The sequence below is a fragment of the Xyrauchen texanus genome, chromosome 13 (genome assembly GCF_025860055.1).
Source record: "Xyrauchen texanus isolate HMW12.3.18 chromosome 13, RBS_HiC_50CHRs, whole genome shotgun sequence".
NCBI lineage: Eukaryota > Metazoa > Chordata > Actinopteri > Cypriniformes > Catostomidae > Xyrauchen > Xyrauchen texanus.
The window spans coordinates 27,681,083-27,708,330 of NC_068288.1; the positions used below are offsets into that span (position 1 = coordinate 27,681,083).

The 27,248-nt window shown below is 41.6% G+C and overlaps 1 protein-coding gene across 2 annotated transcripts in view; it reads right to left on the reverse strand.

Annotated features, from left to right (window-relative positions):
* Positions 1 to 27,248, reverse strand: part of mast2 (microtubule associated serine/threonine kinase 2) — a 205,412-nt gene that overhangs the window by 137,691 nt on the left and 40,473 nt on the right. The window contains exon 2 of one of the 2 annotated variants that reach the window (XM_052140868.1): positions 711 to 855. In XM_052140868.1, the coding sequence (XP_051996828.1) occupies positions 711 to 855 (145 nt within the window). Of the gene's footprint in view, positions 1 to 710; positions 859 to 27,248 lie in introns of both variants that reach the window. The other variant, XM_052140867.1, reaches the window with a different exon arrangement.

The following is a 27,248-nucleotide window of genomic DNA, read 5'->3' on the forward strand; positions in this document are numbered from 1 at the left end:
TACATGGGTAAATATGGGTAAATCTCAAGAAATGTCCAAGTCAAAATTCCCCCAAAATAATCAGAAAAATATATATAGGCATTTATATAATGCATAAAAATATAAAGCATTTTTAACCATTCTAAAAACATTGTTAGGATCAATAAGATTTTTGCACTTATTTCTCCCCCAAATTATCATTACCGTATTACAAAATAAAAATTCTCATTACCGAAAATTGGTAATGAAAATCATCCTTTTCTGACACTTTTTTTAATTAAAATGAGCATAAATTAAATTCAGTAATTGTACTTCACAAAGGTACTTGTATTTATGTGAATTATTTGCCATAATATATAATTTTTTCACATTATAGTAGGCTACTGATAATTATGGAAGGGTATCCTATGCTAAATATCCTAATGGTCTGAATAAGCTTCCTTCCTATATTAATGCAAAACAATAATTTCTTATGTTTCTTTTGATTTGCATTGATTTGTGGATGGATGCCTGCCAAGCAAATACAGCAAGTGCCAATGAGAAAGAATGAGGAATTAGATGTATTTGAGGCTGGGTATGTCTCTATCTGTGTGCCAGCAGCAATGCTATTGTACTACAATAATACATATGTGGAACAGTGTCATGTGACCGAACTACTCTCATTCATTTCCTCATGGTTCCGTTTCACCAGACCAAACACACTTGTGTTGTAACATGTGCTTGTGTCTTACCGGTAAGCATGCCCACCATACTGCTGCGTCGAGCTCTGCTGTCATCCTGACTGAGCTGCCGCTGCAGTTTGGTCTTTCCTGCAGCAGGAGATAGGTCGGGGTTGCTTAGCTTCCTGAATAGCAGGGGAGGAGGCGCCGGCAGCTCCTGCTGAAATACACAAAGATTAGGAGTTTTTTCCTCTTTTCAATGGACACATAAATTATATATGTAATAAGAAATATGTCTTCAATGTAACAATGAGAGTATTTACATGCACATTCCTACACTGATAATGGTTAACAAGCTGACAACATGTAAGGTCTCAATCTCAATCAAGACATAAACATAGTATTATATGAAATGGCAAAGCACCAAATATATCCATCTGCTACACCATTGTTAATAATAATTCCACTGTTACAGTGCAAAGTACTTTAAGCAAGTTAAGCCGCATTAAAAACTGCATACATGGACTTCCGGCAGGGGCAGACTGGGAAGCAAATTCGGCCTGGGATTTTACATAGTAACTGGCCCAAAAGTTGTTGAGCGGGGGACGCCGTTTTGTGGCACGTTCGGCATAATGCGGTGGCCCATGTGGCCCCATTTCACAGCCGGCCCACCGGGAAAAGTCACGGTTCTCCCAATGGCCAGTCCGCACCTGACTTCCGGTGACACAACAGGAATGAAAACAGTCTAAAAGTTTGGCTCTGTTGATCTAATGCATTAATTACTGGCAGATTTAATTAGATTTGGCAAAGTGTGATTATCTAAGGCTTAAAGACTAGTACAACTACCAGGCACAACAAAAATTCGAACAGAAGTGAAAACTCAAGATAAAAAGACGAAAGGAAGAAATCATCAAGCTAACAAGCCTTCCGGACATTTCTGCAATCAAAAATAATTAAAACAACTAAGAAAGGAAAACCAAGAAGGCCATAATCAAAAGTTGGAGACGTCTGTTCAGGATCTGAAAGGACAAATTGCTAAAATTGAGGTGAGGATAAAGGAAACGGAGGAACGTATTAACACAACACAAGATTCTGGAATGAAGCGAGAGAGGGCGCTCCGCTTTCTGCTTCAACATAAGATTGATCTTTCAGTCATGTGTGAGGACTTACAAAACAGACTACGGCGCAATAATTTACTAATTTATCGAATCCATGAGGGAAGTGAATGAGACAATCCTGCGGAATTTGTGAAGGAAATACTTAACTGCGCCCTACCGACACTAACTGATGTGGATATAAAGTTTAAAAGAGCGCACAGTGCACTCGCACCTAAACCTAAAGATTCGACTGCCCCGCCGAGATCAATGATCAATGAAAATTCCTGGACTACTCAGTCAAGGAAGCAGTTACACGTCAAGCATGGTCACAGAAGCAGAAAATGTATAAGACAAAACAGATATACTTTGATAACGACTACTCTCCAGAGCTTCAGAGGAAAAGAGGCCAGGTCAGGGACGTCATTAATCAGCTCAGATTAAAGAATGTGAAAGCAAAATGTCTCTACCCGGCACAGATAAGGATTCACATGGATACAGGTGAAAAGACTTTCTATTCCCTAATAGATGCGGTGCAAACGCTGTGGGACATGAGCATAAAAGATGATGTTGACGAGTGAGATCGACAAGTGCACGAACGGTCAAAGGTGAGATGAACAACGCAGGGAAGAGGCAGATGTAAACCGAAAAAATAAACCTGCTATCGGACGCAGACCTCAAGGCCTTCACAAGAACTGATAAAGAAATTGAATTGAGACTAGAGACTGGAAACAGATGTTCTGGACTTTTATTTAATTTCATTTTGTGAGTACATCTTTACTCACGTACCGAAGTAAAATACTATGTCAAACTTTTACCTCTGCCAAACACAAACAGTGGTAATATTGCAGCTTTGATAGATGTCAGGAAAGAAAACAACTAAGTTAATTCATACAAATAGATGGATAGCCTTTGAACTGATCTTGTGTGAGAAACACCCACAATATTGGGATGCTCCAAAGGACCTGCATTACAGGGATGGCTGCAAGCGGTGCACACATGATTCCCCAGAGAGCTCAAGTCACAACTCTCTGCTCTCTGAACACCAGGAACTGGCCGCAGTTATGTGTTCTTTTAATATTACAGTCTTGTTCCCATTCCGCCAGTGGAACAATTGGAAGTCGGGACTTGTAAAATAGTTTGTTCTTGTTATGAATAATCGTTTTCATTTGACAGCTATGATTTCATACCAGCTCAATCCAGTGATACTTCTCTGTTCTCCATACAGTTTAAACTTGTTGTTGGATCATACATGCAGAAGAATTGAAACAACATTATTTGAATCTAGGAAAAACCAAACCTTTTTAATCCTGGAATTCCTCAGCATCATAAATTAACAGACCAAGAATCAACTTCCATCGACCAACAATAAAATGGTCAAGACACTCTAAACAACCTAATTTAATGCAACCAAGCAACACAAAGAACATAAGGAAACACCACTACAGGCAAGTACATCTCCAATATTGTGCTCAAAGTGCTGGTGTATTTGTTAAATACTTTGGAAATAGCAAATCGATGTAGACTCAAATAAGGTTAAATGGTTCTTAAGGCATTGTCAACAGACTCCATATAGTTCATTTTCTTGTACTGATGTTCTGTTCGTTTATTTCACATTCTGTCCCTCTTTTCACCAACATGTCTCATATATGTGTTAGATTCGATTTATGTTGAGAATAGTAATAAAGTTTGTCTGGATTCAAAGATGAATGACTGTGGTATATTTTGATAAATAATCTCATCACTGTTTCTAAAAGAGTTCGTTCAAAGCTATACCTAAATACTTGTGATATTATTTTCAATAAGCCATGAGAATAATATTACTCCAATAAGTGAATTAATCACAATTCACTTATTAAAGCTAATTCCTTAGTAGAAATAGTGAACGGATACAAAGAGGCGTTGTATTTACGATTTTTAGTTATTTGTAATTTATCTAATTTATAATGGTTGTCGAACGTGACTAATTCCATTATACATTTCATTACCTAATAATGTACAATAAGGACAGTTTAATTTAGTTCATAGCTCACATATTGCAAGACCTTAAATTCCCTTACATATATTGGTGTTAGAAGACGGGCACGTAAACAGTTTGCGTCTAAATTCATCAGTACCAAATATCTTACATATAATGGTGTGAGAACGAGGGCACTTTAACGGTTCCCTTCTACAGTAAATGTTGCATACCAAATATCTTACAGTGTGCTACCTAGCAGAGTTACAATAAGAAAATATGGATAATTCAATATGTGTTAGTTACAACATAAAGGGGTTGAGCAGCCCGATAGAAAGAAAATAATGAACCAACTTAAGAAATTAAAGTGCTCAATTGCAATGTTACAGGAAACCCATTTGTCAGAAAAAGAGCATCTGAAATTGAAGACAGAATGGGTAGATCAGGTATATAGAGCTTCATATGAAAGGAGGAAAAGAGGGGAGGCTATCCTTTTTGGCATGTGTGTTACGCTTGAGTAACGAGGCAGACGAGGAGATGCGGATCCAAACGCAGTTGAACTTTATTAAATGAACAACACAGGAAAAACACAAAGTAACAACCCACGATGGGGAAATGAAACATAAACTGAGTAAGCTGACCAAGGTAGACACGAACAGGGAACTCGGGAAGGAAAGATACACCGGGTTAACATCAAACAACGATCGACAAAGACTGAACAAAGACACAGGGTATAAATACACAAGCAAGGGAAAAAGGGGCCAATGAACGAACAGAACTCAAACAAGATGATAAGGTGATTAACAGAAGCAAACGGCAAACTAATGAGGGCAGGTGAAAACAATGACAGGGAACACGAACGCTAACAGAGGACTATGGAGTTACATAAGGGACTAAAGTGAAAACTAAGAAGTGCAAAAGTGACAAGATGGAAAACAAGAGGGCAACAGTGAAACAAGACAGGGTAACCATAACAATGTGCAACACTTTTTTAACATGGAACAAATATAAAAAGACAAAGAGGGTATATATATATATATATATAATGATAACTGGCAAATCTGGGGGTACTAATATGACTGTTTTAAACATATATGGACCAAATGAGGACTGCCCACAATTTTTAAAAAGGGTATTTTCTCTTCTGGTGGATAAAGGAGAGGGGATGTTTCTTATTGGAGGGGATTTCAACTGTGTGGTGAACAATATTAATGACAGATTACCAGCAGAGAGGGGACTTCAGCCAAGAAAATTTAAACCATTTATTGGAATTATAACAGTTGGGTCAGACTGATTTCTGGCGATACATTCATCGTAGAGGAAAATATTTTACATAAATGTCACAAGTACACAGCAGCTATTCTAGAACAGATTTATTTTGTATTTCCAAAACGGACTCGCACAGGATAGCAGAATGTAGTATAGAACCTTTATCCCAATCGGATCATGCTATTGTTGGTCTAAAATTAAGACTGGGACAAAATAGGACAGTTAGATACTGGAGGCTCAATGTTTCAATACTGAGTGACCCACTAGCCCAAGAAGAGCAAAGAAATAATTTTGAATTGAATGATAATGAGACTGTTACCCCAGCTATTTTGTGGGAGGGAGCCAAAGCGGTAATTAGGGGAAAATAATTGAGATCGCATCCAGATTTAAGACATTAAGACTAGCCAAACTAAATGAATTAGAAGCATAAATTAAGATGCTTGAAATCAAACATAGACAAACATTAGATGTTAGGGTTTTGGAACATTTCAAACAGAAAAGACAGAAGTTAAATGAACTACTTACATATACAGCAGTAGAAGCACTTAGATTCACGAATAGGAAATATTATGAGATGTGTAACAAAGGAAGCTGACTGCTGGCCTTTCAATTACATAAAACTCAAGCTAGCAGAACATTTCCTAAGTTCAGTCACCCGGACACTACAGTTATGTTAACACAACCTATGGACATAGATGCTTTTGCAGTATACTATAAGAAACTATATGAAGGCCAAGAACTAATAGATAAGGACAAAATCACTACGTTCCTTGACTCAGTTAAAATTATTAGATAAACAGAATTAGTAGTGTAGGAGCTAACCTTCCCAATAACAGAAGAGGAAGTAAAAGATGTTTTCACTAAACTTAAAAATAACAAGTCCCCAGGTTTCCAGGGGAATTCTATAAGGTTTATACAAATGAGGTAATCACAATCCTCTGTAAGATATATAATTATGTGCTAGATCCAGGGAACCCTAGGAATAGATATGCCAAAATCCCATTGGTTTTTCTGCTTGATGGAACCCCTCCTGGTATGTTTATAAAAATAAATTGTGCGCATTACACATACTCCTTATGACTGCCAGGAAAATGATCACGGTGAACTGGATGAAACCCCATGCACCTACTTTAACACAATGGACACAGAGACTAAAACAAGTGTACTTTATGGAAAATATTACTGCTACATTACAGTTAAGAATCAATACCTTTCAACAAAGGTGGGTGACAATTCAAATGTACTTGTCTTGATGCTGACTTAAATTATGATTTGTTTTTTTTACTATTATCAGTACTATGTATCATTAACCTTTCTCCTGCAGTGCCTACTGACCTCCTGTTATGTCATAGTGTACTGTACTAAATATGCAGCCTATACTAGTGAAATAAGCCTGAGCCTGCTGTCAATTAAATGTTTTGGTTGTTTTTGTTTTGTGATGTTAAAAAAAAATAAAAACAAAGTAAAAAAAAAAAGCATAGAGGTCATCTCTGGCAATCTAGTTAAGCAATGTAAAAACGTTGGATTGCATTTCTCTGTAGATTTAATTATGTCCCTAAAAACAGGAGTAAGTTGTATACATAAACATTACAATGTGCAATGTTTGTTATGGGCAGGTGAGGTAGTCACGTAAAATACCACATAGCCCATTGCATCACTGTTCTCATGCAGATCTCAGGTCAGTGGAAAAGTGTGGCCCGTTTGCAAAAGGTTTTAGATTGTCCTGGCCGTGAACCAGCTCGGCACATAAACCACATCGCCATTTCGGTGGAAATGGGCTACGCATCACACATAAACACAGTCACAGGTGAATAATCAATTGCTAAATGAGGTCTTTCTGGCCTGTATTTTGCCATCAGCAGATTACCAAGTAGAGAATAAAAAACAAGAAATGTAAAGTTACAAAATGCTAACAAACACTGTGAGCCATGTAAATAATCAACTTAAATTATTCATACTCCTAATGTTTCAGGGTTCTTTCCATCATCAGGCTGGGAAACAGACGTCACCAGGGAAACCGAACCTTACACTAGTCACATCCTCTCTGTGGTGTCACATGATTCCAGAAACATCTGGAAGGCCTGTTTGTTTCAAATGCGCTCATAAAACCACACCAGAGCCCACGAGAGCCTCAAAAAAAGTGTTTCCGCCAGAGAGACTCAAAGCAAACAAACTTGAATATTCTTACTGGCTCACACAAAAACCAAGTGAAAACACAAACCAAAAGCAATCCTATGACCACTGAAGCCAGAAAAAAAGGAAAAAACCCTGAAGAAACAGAAATGGTGCATGTTTCAAGTGCTCCTCTTTGTTTTAAATTTAAAGAAACTAACGCTCGGACAAGTCATTTTCAGTGACACGGTACCACTTATATTCTTCTTAGGACTGTTATAACTGCCAATTATGCTTTTAACCCCTCAAATGCAGCTAATTTGCACCCACAGCCATCCATTTCCTGCAAATAGCTATAGTGCAGGTGAGAAAGCACACACTCCATCAATGACAGGCTGGAAGATGTAGTCGTTGATAAATCCTGCCTGTGTCAACAGCATCAGGTTGCGAAGGGGGCTGGGTGACCATGATGTCAGTCTGGAGTCCTGGGGCTAATCAGCTGAGGATCATGGACTACACGTGAAAACAAGTTCTGAGAGGGACAGGCTCATCTGCCTTGGGACATACACTTCAACAGGGTTTAAACGTGGGTTTTGTTTTGAAGGAAGTGATAAAGCAAAAAAAATTCAGCTAGTGGATCATAGTGTTTGTGAAACAGAAAGTGGAAGATTGTGAAATGACTAGTCTGTACTATGACTGACAGCTGCAGAACTACTCAAGCATGTTTGCACATTGCCAAGTAATAATAGCAGAATTTAAGTCAGTGTGGGAACTTGAAGTAGGTCACCCAAAAATTCACATTATGTGATCATTTACTTACCCTAATGTTTACCAAGCCAGTAAGTTCTTCTTTCCTCCATCGAAAAAGATAGGAGATGCTAAGCAGAATGTCTCAAGGGGCTCTTTTCCAAAGTTTAAAAGAAGATTTTTTAATTGCTATTCTGTGAAAATCTTTCCCAATGCAAAGCTCTTAAATTTACATGTATATTTAAATATGACTTATCACGTTTGGTGTCTATGATGCCAAACACCACTAGTTTGAATGTATGGAAGCGTGAATGAGGTTTAAAGAAATAGTTCACCCAAAAATGTTAATTCTCTCATAATTTGCTCAATCTCATGCCACCCTAGGTGTGTATGACAGCAGAACACAAATTAAGATTTTTAGAAGAATATTTCAGTTCTGTAGGTCCATAAAATGCAAGTGAATGGGTGCCAACTTTTTGAAGCTCCAAATAGCACATATAGCCATCATAGAAATAATCCATATGATTCCAGTGGTCTAATTAATGTCTTCTGAAGTGAAATGCTAGGTGTAAGAAATAGATCAATATTTAGAACTTTTTTTACTTAGAATGTTCGCTTCCTGCCACCTTGAGGTTTGTACGTTGACAAGGGTGGAGTTCAAACTGCCTCTTGCGTGACCTCAGCATAGACATTCATACAATGATCCCTTATTAGCAGCTGTTTCTATGGACCATGATACGGTTTCGACACAAAAGGAGTTTATGCAGTGGTCTGAGTAAGGAGCTCGGTCTAAGGCATCTCCTCCACTCACTCGAATTGAAACAGATTCAAACAGCTCTCCTTGTTCACTGTTCCAAGATGGCGCTGCAGTTGCCATATTTAAGCCACTCGAATGAGGCATCTATGTATGATTGTATATGCTTCTCGGTTGTAAACAACACTGTCCATTTTATTTTCGGATTTCACGTGTAAGTTCTCGCATGAATTTTCCAACGTGCTTGACCTTGACCCTCGTGGATTTTTTGTAAAAAAAAAATTTGTTAAATATTGATTCATTTCTTACAGAGTTTCGCTTAAAAAGACTTTTAAAATGGCTATATGTGCTTTTTGGAGCGTCAAAATTTTGGCACCCATTCACTTGCATTTTATGGACCTACAGAGCTGAAACATTCTTCTACAAATCTTAATTTGTGTTCTGAAGAAAGAAAGTCAGTCATACACATCTGGGATGGCATGAGTGAGTAAATTATGAGAGAATTTTCCTTCTTGGGTTAACTAATCCTTTAATGATATTGTTCACACACAAATGATCCTTCTCTCATCATTTACTCACTTATGCCATCTCAAACCATTAGTATTTCCTGCTTCTTTGGAACATAAAGACATTTTGAAGGATAGATGATGTGCTTTTGTCCACACAATGTAAGTTAATGGGGTCAAAAGACTCCAGTGGTTTAATAATATCTTCTGAAGCGATACAATTATTTAAAGTTATTCACTTCAAATCCTGACATCTGCAATCTCCTTAGCACGTTCATGAGAGAAGCTTGTTCACACACTTCCACATTTTTGACGCATGCACAGAACGCTGTAAAAAAAAACAGACACAGTGTTGCCAGCTTTGCGGTTTTCATAGCCAGTTAGGCTATTTTGAAATTGTGGACGCAAGTTAAAATGATAGACTTGGGGGTTGAGTTATTTATTTTTTATTGGGACACTTATAAATTCAACCAAGGTCACCAAAAAGTTGATAAACATTAGAAAATGAAAACGGCAATGTCTCCTAGATGTAAAATGATACCGTGACTGTCTCGAAACGAAACCTCCAGTATGTCAAAATTTATAGTGAAAAGGGAGTTTTATTCATTTTACAATTTTACGCTGCCTTTATGTCCCATTTGGACCCCATTGACTTGTATGGACAAAACCACATCATACAGAAAAAAAGTCAATGCGGGTGAATACATGAGAAACTTTTCATCTTGTGGTGAACTATTCCTTAGAAAGCTACTGCAGAGGGGAATATTATCAGTGAACAGCAACTCAAATTTCAGCCTGTTCCTCACACAACTACTACTTCTCACGCTACGCATCAGTTTGGTGTCGTGCTCACATGCTAAATTACTTGACTGTTTGGTCCTTTTATTCAAAATATACTGCCCTAGTGAGTAACACTATCATTCTCTATGCTATAGCCTGCTTCCTTGCTCATCGGCTCATTTCACTTATGTGACGGATGGATGTTGTATATTAATTACGTTTATCAGGTCTTATCCAAATGCTACAGTGTAGTTAATAATAATATTATTAATAAAAATAATATCTGAATAAATAGCCTGGATGTTAAATAAAACTTTGTTAATGATACAATAATAACTTTACATTAACCTTTTTTAGTGTATGAATCATGTCTTTGACTAATTTTCATTGTGAAATGTTTTAAAAAAAATGTAAGTACATTTTTCTTAAGCTCCTCATTCCAAATCAGGAGATTTATAGGCTATGTTAATTTGATAGCCAAAATATTTCAAAATATATGAATGAGAAAAAAAAGTTTTGTTTCAGGAACAGTGCTCTTATGCAATAGGGCTGGGTGATAGGACAATGTAATCTGAAAATGAATGACTTGTGTGAGGCAAAATTAGCTATACAAAAACAAACCACTGATAACAAAAACACAATACAAGTAGGTTAATATAGCAATAAAATAAATAAAAGAGGTATTTGAAGGTGTTAGATAAATCAAACATTTTAACAAAGCTTTACCATCTTATAATAACAATGCCATTCTACTGCCATTGTACAACGGCGGGCGCGTCAAGTATTAAAGCCTCTAGAATTTAAGGAAGTGTGCATGCAGTCAGTGGTCAGGTGTGCTGCAGTGCCAGGTGAAAGCATAAACAAGGCTTTAATGACTTTCCAGCAAAAGCTCTGTATGTTTATAGCCAGCTCATGTTGCACACTTGTGGCTAAGCTAATTTCAATTGTCTCCTGTCCACTCACTCATCCAGGCATATCTCTCCATTTACACCTAATCAGACTGACAGCAGCTCACTATACCACAGGTTGGCGTCTACTGAAGGACAATGATTAAAAAAATTTAAAAAAGGGAAATGCATTGGCTTATCACTGGAGATGACTAACTGAGTTCAATCTGATTAACATGATGTTTAGCTCAATAGACCCATGCAAGGGAGGATTATATGACATCAGAGCATCAGCAAGAAGAAAAATACCGTAATTTCTGGACTATTGAGCGCACCTGAATATAAGCCGCACCCACTGATTTTTAAATAAAATATTATTTTGAACATAAATAAGCCGCACCTGTCTATAAGCCGCAGGTGCCTACCGGTACATTGAAACAAATGAACTTTACACAGGCTTTAATGAAACACGGCTCGTAACAAAAATAAATAGGCTTTAACGAAACACGGTGTGGCAGCGGGGGCGTGGTCAAGCGCCCGTCCGGGAGAGAAAAGCGGTAAGGGCGCTTACACCTGAGCTAAATTATGTCTAACACTGGTGTCTAATTTCAGTAAGCATGGGGAGAGCGGTATAAAAAGGCAGCAAGCCACAGAGCTGAGAGAGTGACACACGTCAGTCTAGGGTTGGCGCATAGAAGAATTGAGAAACTTTATAAAATTGATTGTAAACATTGCTGTGGCCATTAAAAGCCTTACCTGGAACGTCATGTGCCCTGCTGAAAACTGTCACACTGGTGCCAGTGTGACAGTTTTCCCAAGAAGGACACGTGAAGCAGGGCACTTGAAATTAGACACCAGTGTTAGACATAATTTAAGCGCAGGTGTAAGCGCCCTTACAGCTTTTCTCTCCCAGATGGGCACTTGACCACGCCCCCGCTGCCACACACGGCTTGTAATAAAACATTTGCAGTAAACAGTAGCCTACCAAGAAAGTCATTGGTCACTATCTTCCTCGTCCTGTGCACTGAAACCACTGAAGTCATCTCCTTCGGTGTCTGAGTTGAATAGCCTCAGATTTAGTTGTCTTTTTGCACTGAGTCAATTCCTCACGCTGCTGTTTCCAGCGTCTTATCATCGACTCATTAAGACCAAGCTCCCCTGCAGCAGCCAGATCAATCGCCTTCAACTTGAAAGCAGCATCATATGCGTTTCTCCATGTCTTTGCCATGGTGAGGGTGACAAAATTACTACCGTAATCAGAATGATGGGAAGTTTGAGCGCGCTCGATTTAATCTAAACAGTAAACAAAAAAAGTTGTTTTGACCTTCCGTTCGGCAATTTCATTGGTCTAATGAAAGCTTCACGCCGCCAAAAAACTGAGCACGTCACAGAATGTTTTTTTTTTTTATAAAATTTGAAAGCGGGAAAAATCCATATATTAGCCGCGTCATTGTATAAGCCGCGAGGTTCAAAGCGTGGGAAAAAAGTTGCGGCTTATAGTCCGGAAATTACGGTACTGAGAAAGCGGACACGGTTTCTGTTATCTGCATAGTGGTACTGACTCTCTTTGCTTGTATCAAAAAATAGTTTATAATATCATGATACTGTGAGGAAATGTGGGTGTTTCTGAGTGTGTTCTCAGAGACAGAGAAGAGACAGTTCCCTTTCGAGAGGTCTCTCCTATTGCGTAAGTAGCTTACGCTATGGGAAAACTCAGTTTCTCGAGAAATATTGAAGTCTTTATGTAAAACGCATTGCAGCTGCACAGCAGACAGCAATGAGCGAGGCAGCTCGGTCATTGGCTGTGCTGCGGCAACTTGCTCGAACCAATGACGGGGCGACTCTGAACGCGCGACCAATGAGCGCTCTTCACGCCCGAGCGCTCAGAGCCCGCCAAGATAAGGCTATATATTAGGCGCCCCGTCATGAGAGTTCTTTAGATTTAATCTCCTTCAGCAAAGACCTTCTCTTCGCTGGATCCTCTGGATTATTGGAGTCTTTTCGCCCGCCGTCGACAAGCCTACAGAGCAAATTCGAGGCGTTGTTTAAAATGCCTTCGACCTGCGCCTCGTGCAGAGGCCCTCTTCCTGACGGGGACCGTCACATTATCTGCACTCGCTGCCTGGGACCTGACCACGCAGAAGCTGCTCTCACTCGAGGCGGATGCCCCGAATGTGACTCCCTGGGCCTCACCGTGCTGCGCGCTCGCTTTGCCGCCTTCGCCGCGAACGACCCTGCTACCACCGTGCTGCCATCCCCTCTGTTCGAGCCGCGCAAGAAAAAGCGCCGCTCACGGAGACCACCCGAGGACTCCCTGCCGCCAGTTCTATTCACGCAGGCAGACCAGCACCCCTCCGGAGCGCTGGGTCTCGTCTCGTTCGGGTGAAAAGGATGACAGCCTTTCCATTGATGCTGCATCCGACGACTGGCCGGGCTCGGCCTTCGACCCCGTGCCGTCGACACTAGCGGACACGAGCAGGGGCACCAGCATGGACTCAGAAATCGTCTGCATACTGTCCAAAGCCGTGGAAGACCTCGGGCTCGACTGGTCTTCTCCGGAAGAACCCGCCCGCAGCCGGCTGGATGAGTGGTTCCTGCAAGGGCGCCGGCAGGCCCTCGACAGAGACCCTCCCCTTTCTTCCCGAAGTTCATGACGAACTCACAAAGTCGTGGAAAGCCCCGCACTCTGCTCGCCTGAAGCCTTCTTTCTCTTCCTCGCTCTCCTGGTGCACGGTGCGAGAGAAAGAGGCTACGAGGGAACCCCGCCCCTCGAGGAGGCTATGGCCAACCATCTGTGCCCACCCTCCACCGCTGGATGGAAAGCCAAAGCTTCTCATCCCTCGAAGCCCTGCAGATCTACCTCAGCTCTCGCCGGTCGCGCATATGCTGGACCTGAACCTGAGGCTTTCAAGGACCTGCGCAGCGCCACTGATGTAGCCCTGCGAGCCACAAAGGCCACCGCCCAATCCATCGGCCGGGCCATGGCTAACCTGACTGTCCTTGAGCGCCACCTGTGGCTGACGCTAACAGAAATGAAGGACGCGGATAAGGTGCCATTCCTCGACGCGCCTATCGCCCCCAAGCGGCCTGTTCGGACCGGCGGTAAAAGAGTTCGCTGAACGAAGCCCAGAAGAATTCGCAGGCTATGCGTCACTTCCTGCCTAAGCACTCCAGCTCGTCACAGAGCCGCCAGAGACCGCCTCAGCTGCAGCAGCGAGCCAGGGCGGCGCCTCCCGTCTCTCCAAAACGTGTAAAACATTACCCAGTCCCCTTACAAGCGGCTGGAAATGTCTGTACTGCAGTCAATGGGCCAGTCACAGAACTCGCTCACCTGCAATCAAACGCCGTTTTAACGGCAACACACAGAAATCACATTTTCTGCCTGTGTCACTAAGGGGTCACGTGTCCACACTAAAGTGCGCATTCCCACATATCAATACTGTCCAAACAGTGCCGAATACTTCCCCAGCTCAAGCTGGACGCCCCATAAATGTAGATCGTGTGCCTATTGTCATGTATGCACCACTACACACAAGCACTGTTCCCACAGTTATAAACACTTCCCCAGTAAAAGCGGGAAATACTATAAAGGTAACGCGCGTGCCTGCTGTCATGCAAGCACCCCTACACACAAACACTGTATGAATGCCCAAAACCCCCGCCATGAGCGGAGGCTTTATGAAAATGGCGCGCGTGCCTACTACGGTATATGAACCCCCACCCATAAGCGCTGCCCATACAGTTTCAAACAGTTCTCTGGCCCATGCCGCGAGCATCACAGATGCGGCGCGCAAGCCAAGAAACTCCCCGCTAAGAACGGGAAGCTTTATGAAAGTGGCGCGCGTGCCTATCGCAATGTATGCACCCCCACCCGTAAACACTGTCTATACAGTTTCAAACATTTCTCCAGCTCATGCTGCGAGCATTACGGAGATAGCGTGCGTGCCTGTAATCTCAAACGCACCCCTGCACTCGGCACTCAACAAAGCTGCTTAGCGCGCTCCCGCGCCTCTGAGAGCTGTAAGCTCAGTGTTAGCACAAGGCAATTCGCCGGCAGGGTCCATACGTCACTGCGACACGCCCCCAGCCAGCATTCAGCCCATATCTGTGCGAGCAAAAGCCTGGGAAAAATCCCGACATGCCAAAATGGGTTTTGAACATAATAAGACACGGTTACTCGCTTCAATTCGCTCGCAGACCACCCCGCTTTTCAGCGGTGGTCAAGACGAAAGTGAGGAAAGATGTTTCACATGTTCTACGCACCGAGGTGCTCAAACTGATAGAGAAGAGCGCTATAGAAACTGTTCCTCCCTCTATGAGCGAGGCGGGTTTTTACAGCCGCTACTCTCTCGTCCCGAAAATGGACGGTGGCCTCCGCCCCATCCTAGATCTCAGACATCTGAACAAAGCTTTAATGATTCGCTCGTTCAGAATGTTAACGTATCCTCATATCCTCGCGCAAGTTCGCCCTGGGGATTGGTTTCTATCAGTGGATTTGAAAGACGCTTACTTTCACATTCCGATAGCGCCTCATCACAGGCCATTTCTGAGATTCGCTTTCGAGGGACAGTCATACCAGTACACAGTACTACCATTCGACCTATCATGGGCCCCCGTACATTCACGGAATGTATGGACGCTAGCACTTTCCCGCTGAGACAGCGGGAGTCGCAATACTGAATTACCTCGACGATTGGCTAATCCTAGCACAATCAGAGAGTCAGTTAACGACGCACAGATCTTGGATTATCAGTCATCTAGAATGTCTGGGTCTGAGAATCAATTTTGCAAAGAGCGTGCTATCCCCAGCCAGAATATCTCTTTTCTGGGAATAGTGCTAGACTCAGTGCAGATGACGGCGCGCCTCTCACCAGAGCGCACGCTCGCTATTCGGCGCCTTGCAACATCATTCAGAGTGGGCGCGCACGCCCCCGTCAAACGATTTCAAAGGATGCTCTGTCTCATGGCCTCGGCATCAGCTGTACTCCAGCTAGGATTGTTGCACATGCGTCCTCTCCAACGCTGGCTCAAGAGCCGTGTCCCCACTCAAGCGTGGCGCTCGGGCCACTTTTTAATCAGAGCGAATCACGGCTGTATAAAAGCCCTGACGCCCTGGAAGGCCGTCGACTGGTATCAAACCGGCGTGAGTCTGGGCGTGAACACGCAGAGAAAAATGATCACAACAGATACCTCCAAAATAGGATGGGGGGCCCTTTACGAGGGCAGGCCTGTGTCCGGTTTTTTGTCAAACCCGGAGAAGCGCCTACATATAAACTGTCTGGAAATGAAAGTGGTCGCCTTGGCTCTCAGAGCCCTGCTTCCGTACCTGAAAAACGAACACGTCCTGGTCCGAACGGACAACATGACGGTAGTGTCGTATATAAATCGCCAGGGTGGACTCAGGTCGAGCTCCCTGCACTCTATGGCCAGGGAGCTCATCTTATGGTCACAGCACAACCTGCGCTCGCTGAGAGCAGCGCATGTGCCAGGCATCCTGAACCAGGGAGCGGACATGCTGTCCAGAGACAAGGTTCTCCCAGGAGAATGGTCTCTCCACCCCCTGACGGTCCAGTGGTTATGGCAAACCTTGGGCGAAGCAGAGGTCGACCTCTTCGCCTCCAGGGAAAATGCGCACTGCCCTCTTTTCTTCTCAAAGAGCACGGACGCTTCGCCCAAGTCTGGCCGAGCCGCCCCTTGTATGCTTTTCCCCGATCGCGATGCTACCTCAGGTCATCAGTCGGATCAGGGAGGTGAAATGTGCAGTGCTCCTGGTAGCCCCACTCTGGAAGAACCAGACGTGGTTTCCAGAACTGATGCAGATGATGCAATCTGCCCCATGGCCGATTCCGTTGAGGCTGGACCTCCTCAGGCAGGCCAGCGGGATGATTCTTCATCCCCGCCCGATCTGTGGGCCCTTCATGCATGGCCCCTCAACGGGTTCCAGAGAACCTCCCCAGCGGAGTGTTGAGAACCATCACTGAGGCGCGAGCACCCTCTACGAGGCGCTTATATGCCCAAAAGTGGAAAGTGTTCAGTGACTGGTGTGATACCAAGAGCTTGAACCCCAAATCGTGCAAGATACCAAGTGTACTCGCCTTTTTGCAAGAGCTGCTGGAGGCGGGCCGCACACCCTCCACGCTCAAAGTCTATGTGGCTGCCATAGCGGCGTCACACAATCCTGATAAAGGACGCTCATTAGGGAAAAATTACCTAATCATTCGTTTCCTAAGAGGCGCTAGGAGGATGAACCATCCTCGCCCCCCCTCGGTACCGATCTGGGACCTGGCCACGGTCCTGGGCGCACTCAAGAGTGCCCCGTTCGAACCTCTCCGAACCGTGCACCTTAAACAGCTCTCGCTCAAAACTGCGCTCTTGCTGGCACTCGCCTCAGTCAAGAGAGTGGGCGACCTGCACGCGCTGTCATCAAGCGCTGCTTGCCTGGAATTTGGACCTAACGACTGCAGAGTTGTCCTTAGGCCAAAGCACGGGTATATTCCTAAAGTGCTCTCCACACCCTTCAGAGTATACAGGTGATATCTCTGGCAGTGCTATCGTCTTCAGCAGACGAAAGCGATGCTAATTTACTCTGCCCGGTCAGGGCGCTCAGAGTATATTTGGAACGTTCTGCCCCGTTCAGACAGACGGAACAATTATTCGTATGCTTTGGCGGCCGCACTAAAGGTCTCGCAGTTTCAAAGCAAAGAATATCGCGCTGGATAGTAGATGCTATAGCGCTGGCTTATGAAGCCAAGGGCCTTCAATGCCCCTTAGGCGTCAGAGCTCACTCTACGAGGAGCATGGCCTCCTCGTGGGCATGGTCGAGTGGGATACCCATTGAGGATATTTGTGCGGCGGCAGGCTGGGCCTCGCCTCGACATTTATCAGGTTTTATAACCTACAGGTTCCCTCATTGCATTCCAACATTCTATCAGCCTGACTGTAGTATGGACTGGAGTACATATATGCTGAGAATTATCTCCTCCCTTATAAGGTCCGTCTCTGACTGACTTAGGGAGTTTTTTATGCATATCAGTAAATAGATAAATCAGTACATAAGATATGTGCGTGTGTTTTTACTATGAGCGCCCCACCATGGGCCACCTTGGGGCAAAGGCGCTCTGTATTATCCCATTATATAGCTCGCCGTTGGCCGGCTCGTTGAATCACTTTGCTTTAAGGCTCAGGCATCTGCCTCTGGCTTTATAGAGCGAAGTCAGCACGCACGGCGTTTTGCATGGTGTTCCCATAGCTTAAGCTACTTACGCAATAGGAGAGACCTCTCGAAAGTGAACGACTCGGTTACTAACGTAACCTCGGTTCCCTGAGAGGAGGGAATGAGTATTGCGTAAGCTGCCGTGCTTGTGCTTGGTCAGTCGCTTCAGTCGATTGAACCTAAAGAACTCTCATGACGGGGCGCCTAATATATAGCCTTAGCCACGCCAATCTTGGCGGGCTCAGAGCGTGCGGGCGTGAAGCGCGCTCATTGGTCGCGCGTTCAGAGTCGCCCTGTCATTGGTTCGAGCAAGATGCCGCAGCACAGCCAATGACCGAGCTGCCTCGCTCATTGCTGTCTGCTGTGCAGCTGCAATGCGTTTTACATAAAGACTTCAATATTTCTCGAGAAACTGAGTTTTCCCATAGCGTAAGCTACTTACGCAATACTCGTTCCCTCCTCTCAGGGAACCGAGGTTACGTTAGTAACTGAGTCGTTTTCCTGCCAAATATTTGTCAGATATGAGATTTTTTTTTTTAATCATTCGATGTACACATGTGGCATACAAAGCATACACACTCCAATTTAAATCCCTTGTAGAAAAACACAGTTGTGAGTTTCTACTGAAACACTATGTGTGTGAAAGTTAGCACTGCTATTTTGCACAAAGGATCATCCAACATGAAGAAAAGGCAAATATTTAGAAAGGTCCACAGGGCTAAATTCAGGCTCAATGAATTGTTTATTAGACGGTGGGAAGAGGAGGGTGAGCAGCAATTGCTTCTTAGCTCCTAAGCTTTAAGATGAAATACAAAAACGCAGCCAAACAAACCAACCGCAAACCTAACAGAACTAATCAGTTAGTTCCCATGATGTCACGCCCTGCTGGTAGCGTGGCACTGGAGAAGCTGAAATTACATAGCAATGACATCACTTCAGAGTACAAGTGTAATGTTCCCGTGCTTCTGTTAAACTGTTTCATAAAAAAACCTGACTAAATCTACAGACACAAAGAGCACCACAATGCAGGCATCGTTAAAACAACAGTAACTCTGTCAAGAGCAAGTACCAGCAAGTTCTTTTCAGAGAGGGTTCTTAAAAGCAGATCTCTGATATATCCATCTCAGTTACTGTATGTTTAAAATGCATGGATTCTAAAGAATCTTAATTTAAAATGTATTGAGGGATCATAAATTGATAGGCTGCTTGCAGCAACATGACTGCTGGCAACCAATTGGAGGTGTTTACTTGTGGAAAAAAGTGCTTAACCTGCAGTTAAACACCATATGTTTTAGAGGTAGTGTACATTTAGAAACCATAGCATGGCTATTTTAAATGCACAATCGCATTAAAGGGAAATTTAGGGTAGCCGAAGTAAATGTAATAATATTCATCTCAGGTTTGAATATTTGCATGCGTATTTGCATGATGCGATTGAAGCCAGGATTTCACGTGAGCCATTGAACCACTCGTGCAATTAATCCGCTCTGCTCTGTCCTACTGTATCTCCGGAGTGCACACATTTCAACAGAGCTTCCCTTGATATGGTGGCACAAACCACAAAACTGATGACCCATTTAAAATCTTATGAGAATTTTCTTGTTTAAACCTCTATGGAGACGTCAAACCTTTCAAATGGCTAGAGTTCCACCATTCTAAACAACACTGAGGAGGAAAGAGTCAATGTGCCAAGTTTTACTTATATGTAAGTTTTAGTGATCTGAAATGGGGTTTTTTAATGGCCAATGCAGATATCCAGAGAGCAGGGTGGCCGACAGGCCAATACAACGCTGATATATCACACAATTTAATATAGTAAATAACATAAACATAAAATTGCTAAAAGAAAAAATAAATTCTAACTCTTATTTTGCACTGTATTTACAAAAGTTCACAAAAAACTTTAGAAAGAATCTAAAAAAAATTAGATTGTATTTGAAATGGTAGATGGCAGTTTCTTCTTGTTTCTGTTTAGTCATCAAATAGTTTTATTTGCACATGCCGAAATTGGTAATGTATTAGGAAGAAAGGAAGTAAATAACAGTACACACAGTAGTCCATCAACCAGGTATGGCACGTCCACATAAGCGATCACATTTTCTTAAAAAATACAGACTCAAACAAATTGTACATTCAGTGCATAGTGAATAAGACATTTACTTAAAGCACACATGAAGCGCTTTTACTTTGAAGTTGCTCTTACATGCTCGTACGGATCCAGCGTGAGCAGCAATCTCATGACAGTTTAAATGGCCTGGATCACCTGCTTGAATTGTCACGGACTGACCATCATGATTTGCAATCAGAGGAACTTTTGATCCTGATCCTGAAGTTTTGATTCTGGCTGATAGAATGCGTGTTTCAGAGGAAGAAACTAGATGAGCGCTCGACGGGAAGAAAGCGCTGGATTTTCATGAGGTTCGTGAATTACATCTGTTTAAACAAGGTATCTGCATATTTGCAAACAGTATAATAGAAGTTTTATTGATATTTGCCTTTTATCATTAGAAAAGACAATTAAAAGTTATATGAAACTGTTGAGGAGAGAGAGGGAGAATTAAACAGGCAAGCACTTTAACATTATGACCTCAAATGCATCTGCCACGGCTCTGAAATGTGGACCGTTTAAATGAGACCGAGTTGCACACCGGTCTATTATTGTTGTAACACGATGGCACGTAACAACAAAATTAACCGTGACTGGTCATTTCTGTGTCTCAGTCGCTTCACATGCAAGCAGCCGATTTTCGGCGCCCTCAAGAAACAAATCGACCAAACAGGAATATTTAATGACCAATGCTGAGAATTAAAGAAGTCAGAAAAATTGGCTGATTATCGGCCTCAGCGATACTACTGGTTGACCACTAGTAAGTCTACTTTGATTACACAGTGTAGAATTTGAAAGGTTGCAGTGGCTAACTAACTTTAAATGTGAACATGAAATGCAAATAAGTAATTGTTATATATTAATTAATTGCAATTAAGTAATAAACCACTCTGAGCATGTGGATGACCATATACATCAGCCACCACCAAAGACCCAGAAAAACCTGTGGAACAGAAGAAAATATTGTAACATTGAAAACAATTATACACTTCTCCTTTAAGTGTGTGTTCACACTTGTAGTTCGGTTCTCTTGGTCTGGACCAAAAATGTAAATGATACATTCTGTCCTGGTTCGTTTAGCGTTCGCACTGGCATTTTTAACACCGAACCTAATGATACAAAACCAAAGGCATCAGGGAAAATTCACAACCTGATTGGACTGCTTTTATGACATATATTTTTTGACGGAACTTACCGAACATCCAAAACAATGCTGGCAAAAGGTGCTCATTGGATGTATGTAAATATGGTGGTATTTTTACCAGCTGAGAACGAATGAAGAGTTAATAAAATGTGTAAAGGAGTCAAAACAACGGCAGAAATTTGCCAGGAATTGTACACACAAATGAAATTATGTTGCAAGGACAGCTGACGGGCGGTTCTGACACCAGTACCGAACTGTAATGGAAACATAGCTCCTATGATGAGAAGAACCATGTATGCTAGAGGTCAGTATTAGGCAAATGACTTCCTGTTTTTGGTCCATGTTGCATTCATATATCAATCGAACAGTACCAGAGTTCGTTTGGAAGCGGACTGAGACCCACTTTTCAGGCGGTCTCGGTTTGCTTGTTTAGTGCGCGCCAAGGTTCGGGTGGCAGTGTTCACAATTGTTCAAATGTGTCTGGCACAAACAGAGCAATCGCTCCAGATTTTCTTTTTGGCGAACCAAACCTGCCAAGTGTGAACACACCCTAACATTAATCACAATTCAGAATTGGCATTTCTTATTTTTGCACTGGATGTTGCTGTTTCTATTATATATGATTTATCTGTGTACATAATTTATTTTTCTTAATCTTCAATCAAACCCCCCCACCACCCCCTCCTCTGACTTTAACAAACCAATAGTACATACGCTGGTGTAGTGGACTTATTTACCTGCTCTGACACTGGTGACATGTAGCAAATTGATTTTAAGCAGCAAAAATTGGGGGAAAGAATGAGTATGAGCGAGACTGTTCTGCACCTCAATTTCACTAGAGCACAAAAATAAATCAAGTCGACAACAACAACCAACTCAATATTTTACTGGGAATAAGGTACATCAAGTTTTAATAAGTGTTTGCATCCCCCTCTACACTCTTAGGTCTCATTGTACGGCCCACTGGTTCATGGCATCAATGACAGGGCATTCATCTTGTAGAGGGTGCATGGCTTCAGCACCTACTCCTTAACTGTAATGAAATACAGCTCTGCATCCCTAATCCATCAGCCCTGGCAGGGCATTTTCAAACCTAAACATTTGTGTCAAACCATAATTCCTCCATCCTTTTGAAAAATCCCAGGTTTTTCAATTCCTTCTATCTGCTTCTGGTCCCTCCCTGGGGACAACACAGTTAAAGTTTTTTTTATGAATACCAATGATCAACATGTTAACATTAAATTGCTCAAATTAAATAAACAGGCCAAGCATGGTTATTGGCCGATTCAGACAGTCTCAATAAAGCAAAATATCAGACACCGGTGATTAAATGGCCTTTTCATTTTCAATGCACCAGCAGAGCATTCAACGACTAAACGTAAAAATTAGAGAAACAATATTTGTCCAAGCGTAAACCTGTTAGTGTGCACAAATCACTAGTTTACACATTTCAAACTAAAAAGAAAACTGTCGAAGATGCTATACTATTTGCAAGAGAATCAAGCTGGATTAGAAACAACAACAGAGGTGGGAGCTTTGTGGGTACTAGCAAGTTGTGTTCACCAAATTGAAAGACATTAATCTTTAATCTTTATTAAAAAATAAATTACAAAAAAGATTTGCCTGATAAACCAAGAATAGTTCAACAGCCTCCTGCTACATCCATAGGTCAGAGCAGCATCCACTGCGGTACAGACAACAGCTCATTAAATCAGTCAATCCTTCAGGAATACAACCATAAACACTCTGCCACAGTCTGCCATGCCCGCGACTGCAAGCTACTGGACCTTTTTCATTCGCACAAGCGGTGTGCTATTTACAGAGTTTATCACAGAAAAATACACACAACAAAAACACTTAAAAACCTATAAGATTAGAACCATGGGGGAGCGACAGTGTTGTTGTTTTGTTTTTTTCACAATGTCAGCAGTGTATCAAGTGAATCAAAGGTAATTTTATTGTGATAGGACTATTACAAAATGAATAGAATTTATTTTAATCAAGTCTCCCCATGTCTTGCCACCCAGAGTTTTTACTTCCACTTCCATTTACTTTTCTCACTTTGATTGTCATTCTGCGCTTGTTTTATAGCAGGACCGCAAGTTTTTTTACATACACATATATTTTTCTGTGGTAGGGCTGAATGATTATTAAAATTTTTTTTTAAAAAATCACGATATGTAGTGCCACAAGGGCTGCGATTTATGTAAATAGATATATACTGTAAGCTGCACTTACTAAATGTATGCAGCGCTGTTCTCTGTAATGTATTACAAATACTCACACACATGAGGCTAATGAGTGCATTATATTTACAGCACTCAAGAATCACTAATTGCACATTCGGCGTGCACAAGCAGCAATGACCATTGGCGACAACGCAAAGTTGAGAAAAGTTTAACTTTATGCAAATGAAAAGTGATATTCACGAGCAACAACCAATGAGAATGAAGGCAGTGGAGCTTACATCACCCGTCTCCAGACAGTGAGTGTGAGATACAGGAGTCGAGTGAAGGCAAGTGCAGGTAAGACAGAGAAGTTACAATTACTGTGAGCGATTTCACTGTTCTATCATTTGTCTGTAACTCCATACATGGATATAACTTAATATAAATGATGCATGGAAAAACGGGTCGGCATTCCGAGTGAGTTTGATTCATGCATTGATAGATCTTTCATCTTGTTAATGATATGATACAGTGAGCGCTGCTGCAGGTAATACAAAAACACTCTTGTGAAAAACTTTCATATTTCGAAGCAACAGAATTCATTCTTCATCATAGTAGAATGAATGAATCTTAGTTTTACCAGCAGTATAATCTGTAATCAGAATTTCCAAAGCAACTATGGCCAGACTTGCAGTCCACCAATAACATTAATGCGACAGCAGTAGAGATACCCACCAGCGACAAAGATCGCAGAGTCTAGCGACACCAAGTGACAATGCCGTTTGCGTTGTGAACAGGGATTTAATGATTTAACCTGACCGCATAGCTATAAAGAATAAAAAAAGTTCCTTTGAAGCCATCAGCATTTAGGAGCCAAATGGCTGTTTTTATTTGCCAAATCACAGAATTGCTTGATAACCATAAGGAAGACAGTATATACAGTACACACACACATTAGAGCTGGACATTGCCACAGACCTCCCGATTCGATATTACAACGATATTTCCTAACCGATTCAATACGTATTGCGATATCGCAATTCTATAAGTATTGCGATTTGATATTTTGATATAAGAACTTCATAAAAATATAAGTTAAATCCTTTTTCTCAGAAAGAAATGTCTATCGAAGAACATTTGTTTCTGAATTGACAACTGTTTTCACACTGTAATTTTGCAACAAACAAATTGAGGCTAAAGAGTAAACTTGTCAAGAACCATTTCAGGGGATGTACTGAATTATGACACACATGACAATTCACCTGTAGTCCCAGTGTCGTTGCATATTATTTGCATATGCATCCAGAGATAGTCTGAGATCCAATGCAGCATTCTAGACAACACTATTCTTAAAAACTGCTCACAGATGACTGAAAAAAAAATGAGAACTCACCATTTGAGCATGTTCCGTGAGACACGGTCACACTGTGCGCATGGGCACCAAAGCACAAATTAACTTCTGATAAAAAAGCAAATCAGACAGATTTTCCGCCTGCATTTCTTTCGTCTGTTCTTCAAAATATAATGACAAATATTTTCCACAACACCTTTCAAATAAAATATTACTATATTATGCATAATAATAGGAACACTGATCACAGCAGAGTATTTTGAGGTCCAACAGTGAACAAGTGGCGCTTGATGGCTGTAACAGCAGTGCATTCAAAGACTAAACATAAAGAATTAGAGAAACAATACTTGTCAGAGAGTAAACCTGTTAGTGTGGAACTCTGCACAATTACAGCTTCCTATATTTATCTATTAATCGAAGTAGCATTAAGATAAACATGTTTATTTATTTTTGTATTAAATATATGTATTAGTGGTCAACTGACATATCGTAACGGCCAATTTATTCTGATTATTTTAATTATCTCTTTGGCCGATCTTGAGGGCGCCTAAAATCACCTGCTTGCATTTGAAGCATCTGAGATATGAAAACAACCACTCAAGGTTCATTTTGTTGTTACATGCAATCATAATTTTAAAGTGCTTGCCTGCTTCGTTCTCCTTCTCTCTCCTCAACAATTCCTTGTAACTTTTAACTGTCTTGTCTAATGATAAAAAGGCAAATATAAATAAAACTAATATCATATACCATCTGCAAATACGTGCTCATCTTGTTCAAACAGATGTAATAAACCAACCTCACACAACTTGAGCAGATCCAGAGTCCTGTGGAGCACTCATAAATCTTCCTCTGAAGCACATATTCCCTGTCACTTTTCTAATGATAAAACGCAAATATCAATCAAACTTGTATTATATACCATCTGCAAATATGCAGATTGTGACGAGGAGGGCGTGGCTGGGCCGTGAGGATTCACGCCTGGCACAGAGTTGCCCAATCAGCGGGAGAGAGATAAAAAGAGGAGCCAGGGATGTCAGAGAGACACATGCGGCAGTGTTTTGTGTGTGCTTTTGTTATGTTTCAGTTCAGTGTTTATGCTGAATTAAAGTCTTTTTGATTGTTAATCTGGTTCCTGCTTCCTCCTTTCCCAAAGAAGAGAGGTTTGTCTGCCACACAGATATCTCACTTAAAATTATATAATTCACAATCCTCACAAAAATCCAACATTTTCTTCCCTTCAAGCGCTAAACTAATATCCTCCACTGAAGCGTGTATTCTATCAGCCAAAATCAAAAAGTTCCTCTCATTCACAAATCATGGTGGTCTGTCTGTGGCAATCCAAGCGGTTTAAACTGTCAGGAGATGGAGGCTTGAGCTGGATCATCATGAGCGTGTGAGTGCAACTTCAAGGCTGCATCCGAAATCAGGAAGATGCTGCCTCCAGAGGCTGTATATGGAGGTACGATTAAAATAAGGCGCTTTTCAAATTGTTTGGAGACCAGTTACCTTAAGAGTTCCATACATTCAAAACAGATGTCAGTTAAGCCATTAACTGATTAGGCAGCAAAGTAGCAAGTCAGCTGCCTACATTTTCGGATGCAGCCCAAGGTACAAGTGCTTCACGTGTGCAATAAGTAAATTACTTATTCACTATGCACTGTATATGTACAATTGATTTGATTAGATATGTTTTTGAGAAATTGCGATTGCTAATGTGAACATGCCATCCATGTTTGCTGGACTACTGTGTGTACAGTTATTTTCTTCCTAATATATTAACAATTTCAAATGTGCAAATAAATTACTAAAATTTGATAACTAAATCTGAAATCTGAAGAAACTGCTATCTACCATTTAAAATACAATATTATTTTTAAGTTTTGTGAGAAATTTAGTAAATATAGTGCCAAATAAGAGTTTATTATTATTATTTAAAATGTTATGTTTGTTATTTACTTTATTAAATTGTGTGATACATCGGCATTATATCGTCGGTGGGGTTGGGGGGTTGGGGGCGTGGCGGGATTATATAATTTCGTTATTTGACTACCCAACTAATGACTCGTCGGCGCTTTATCAGTAGGTTGCACGACACGTGAAGCATTTTTTTTTTTTTAGCTTTCACTTAAGAGGAGTTGTGCACTTTTTATTTTAATATATCTCTTTACATAAATACTATTTTCCACTTAAAAACTATCATTTCGTTATTTTACTCACTGATGAGCAAAAGGTCGAGGCAGAAATGACCATGTACCTGCAGGAAATGGCCATTGATGGGGAAGAGGACCCGCTGACTTGGTGAAAACGAACGACAAAAGGTTTCCGTTCATGGCAAGATTAGCACGGAAATATCTGTGCATATGTGCTACCAGTACTCCATCAGAGCGGGTCTTCAGCACAGCGGGTAGTGTAGTTACTCCAATCCGCAGCTTCTTAAAACCAGATAAAGTGAATATGTTGGTATTTCTGGCCAGAAACATCGAAATTTAAACATGGTCTATGGTGAAAGATATTAAACTTC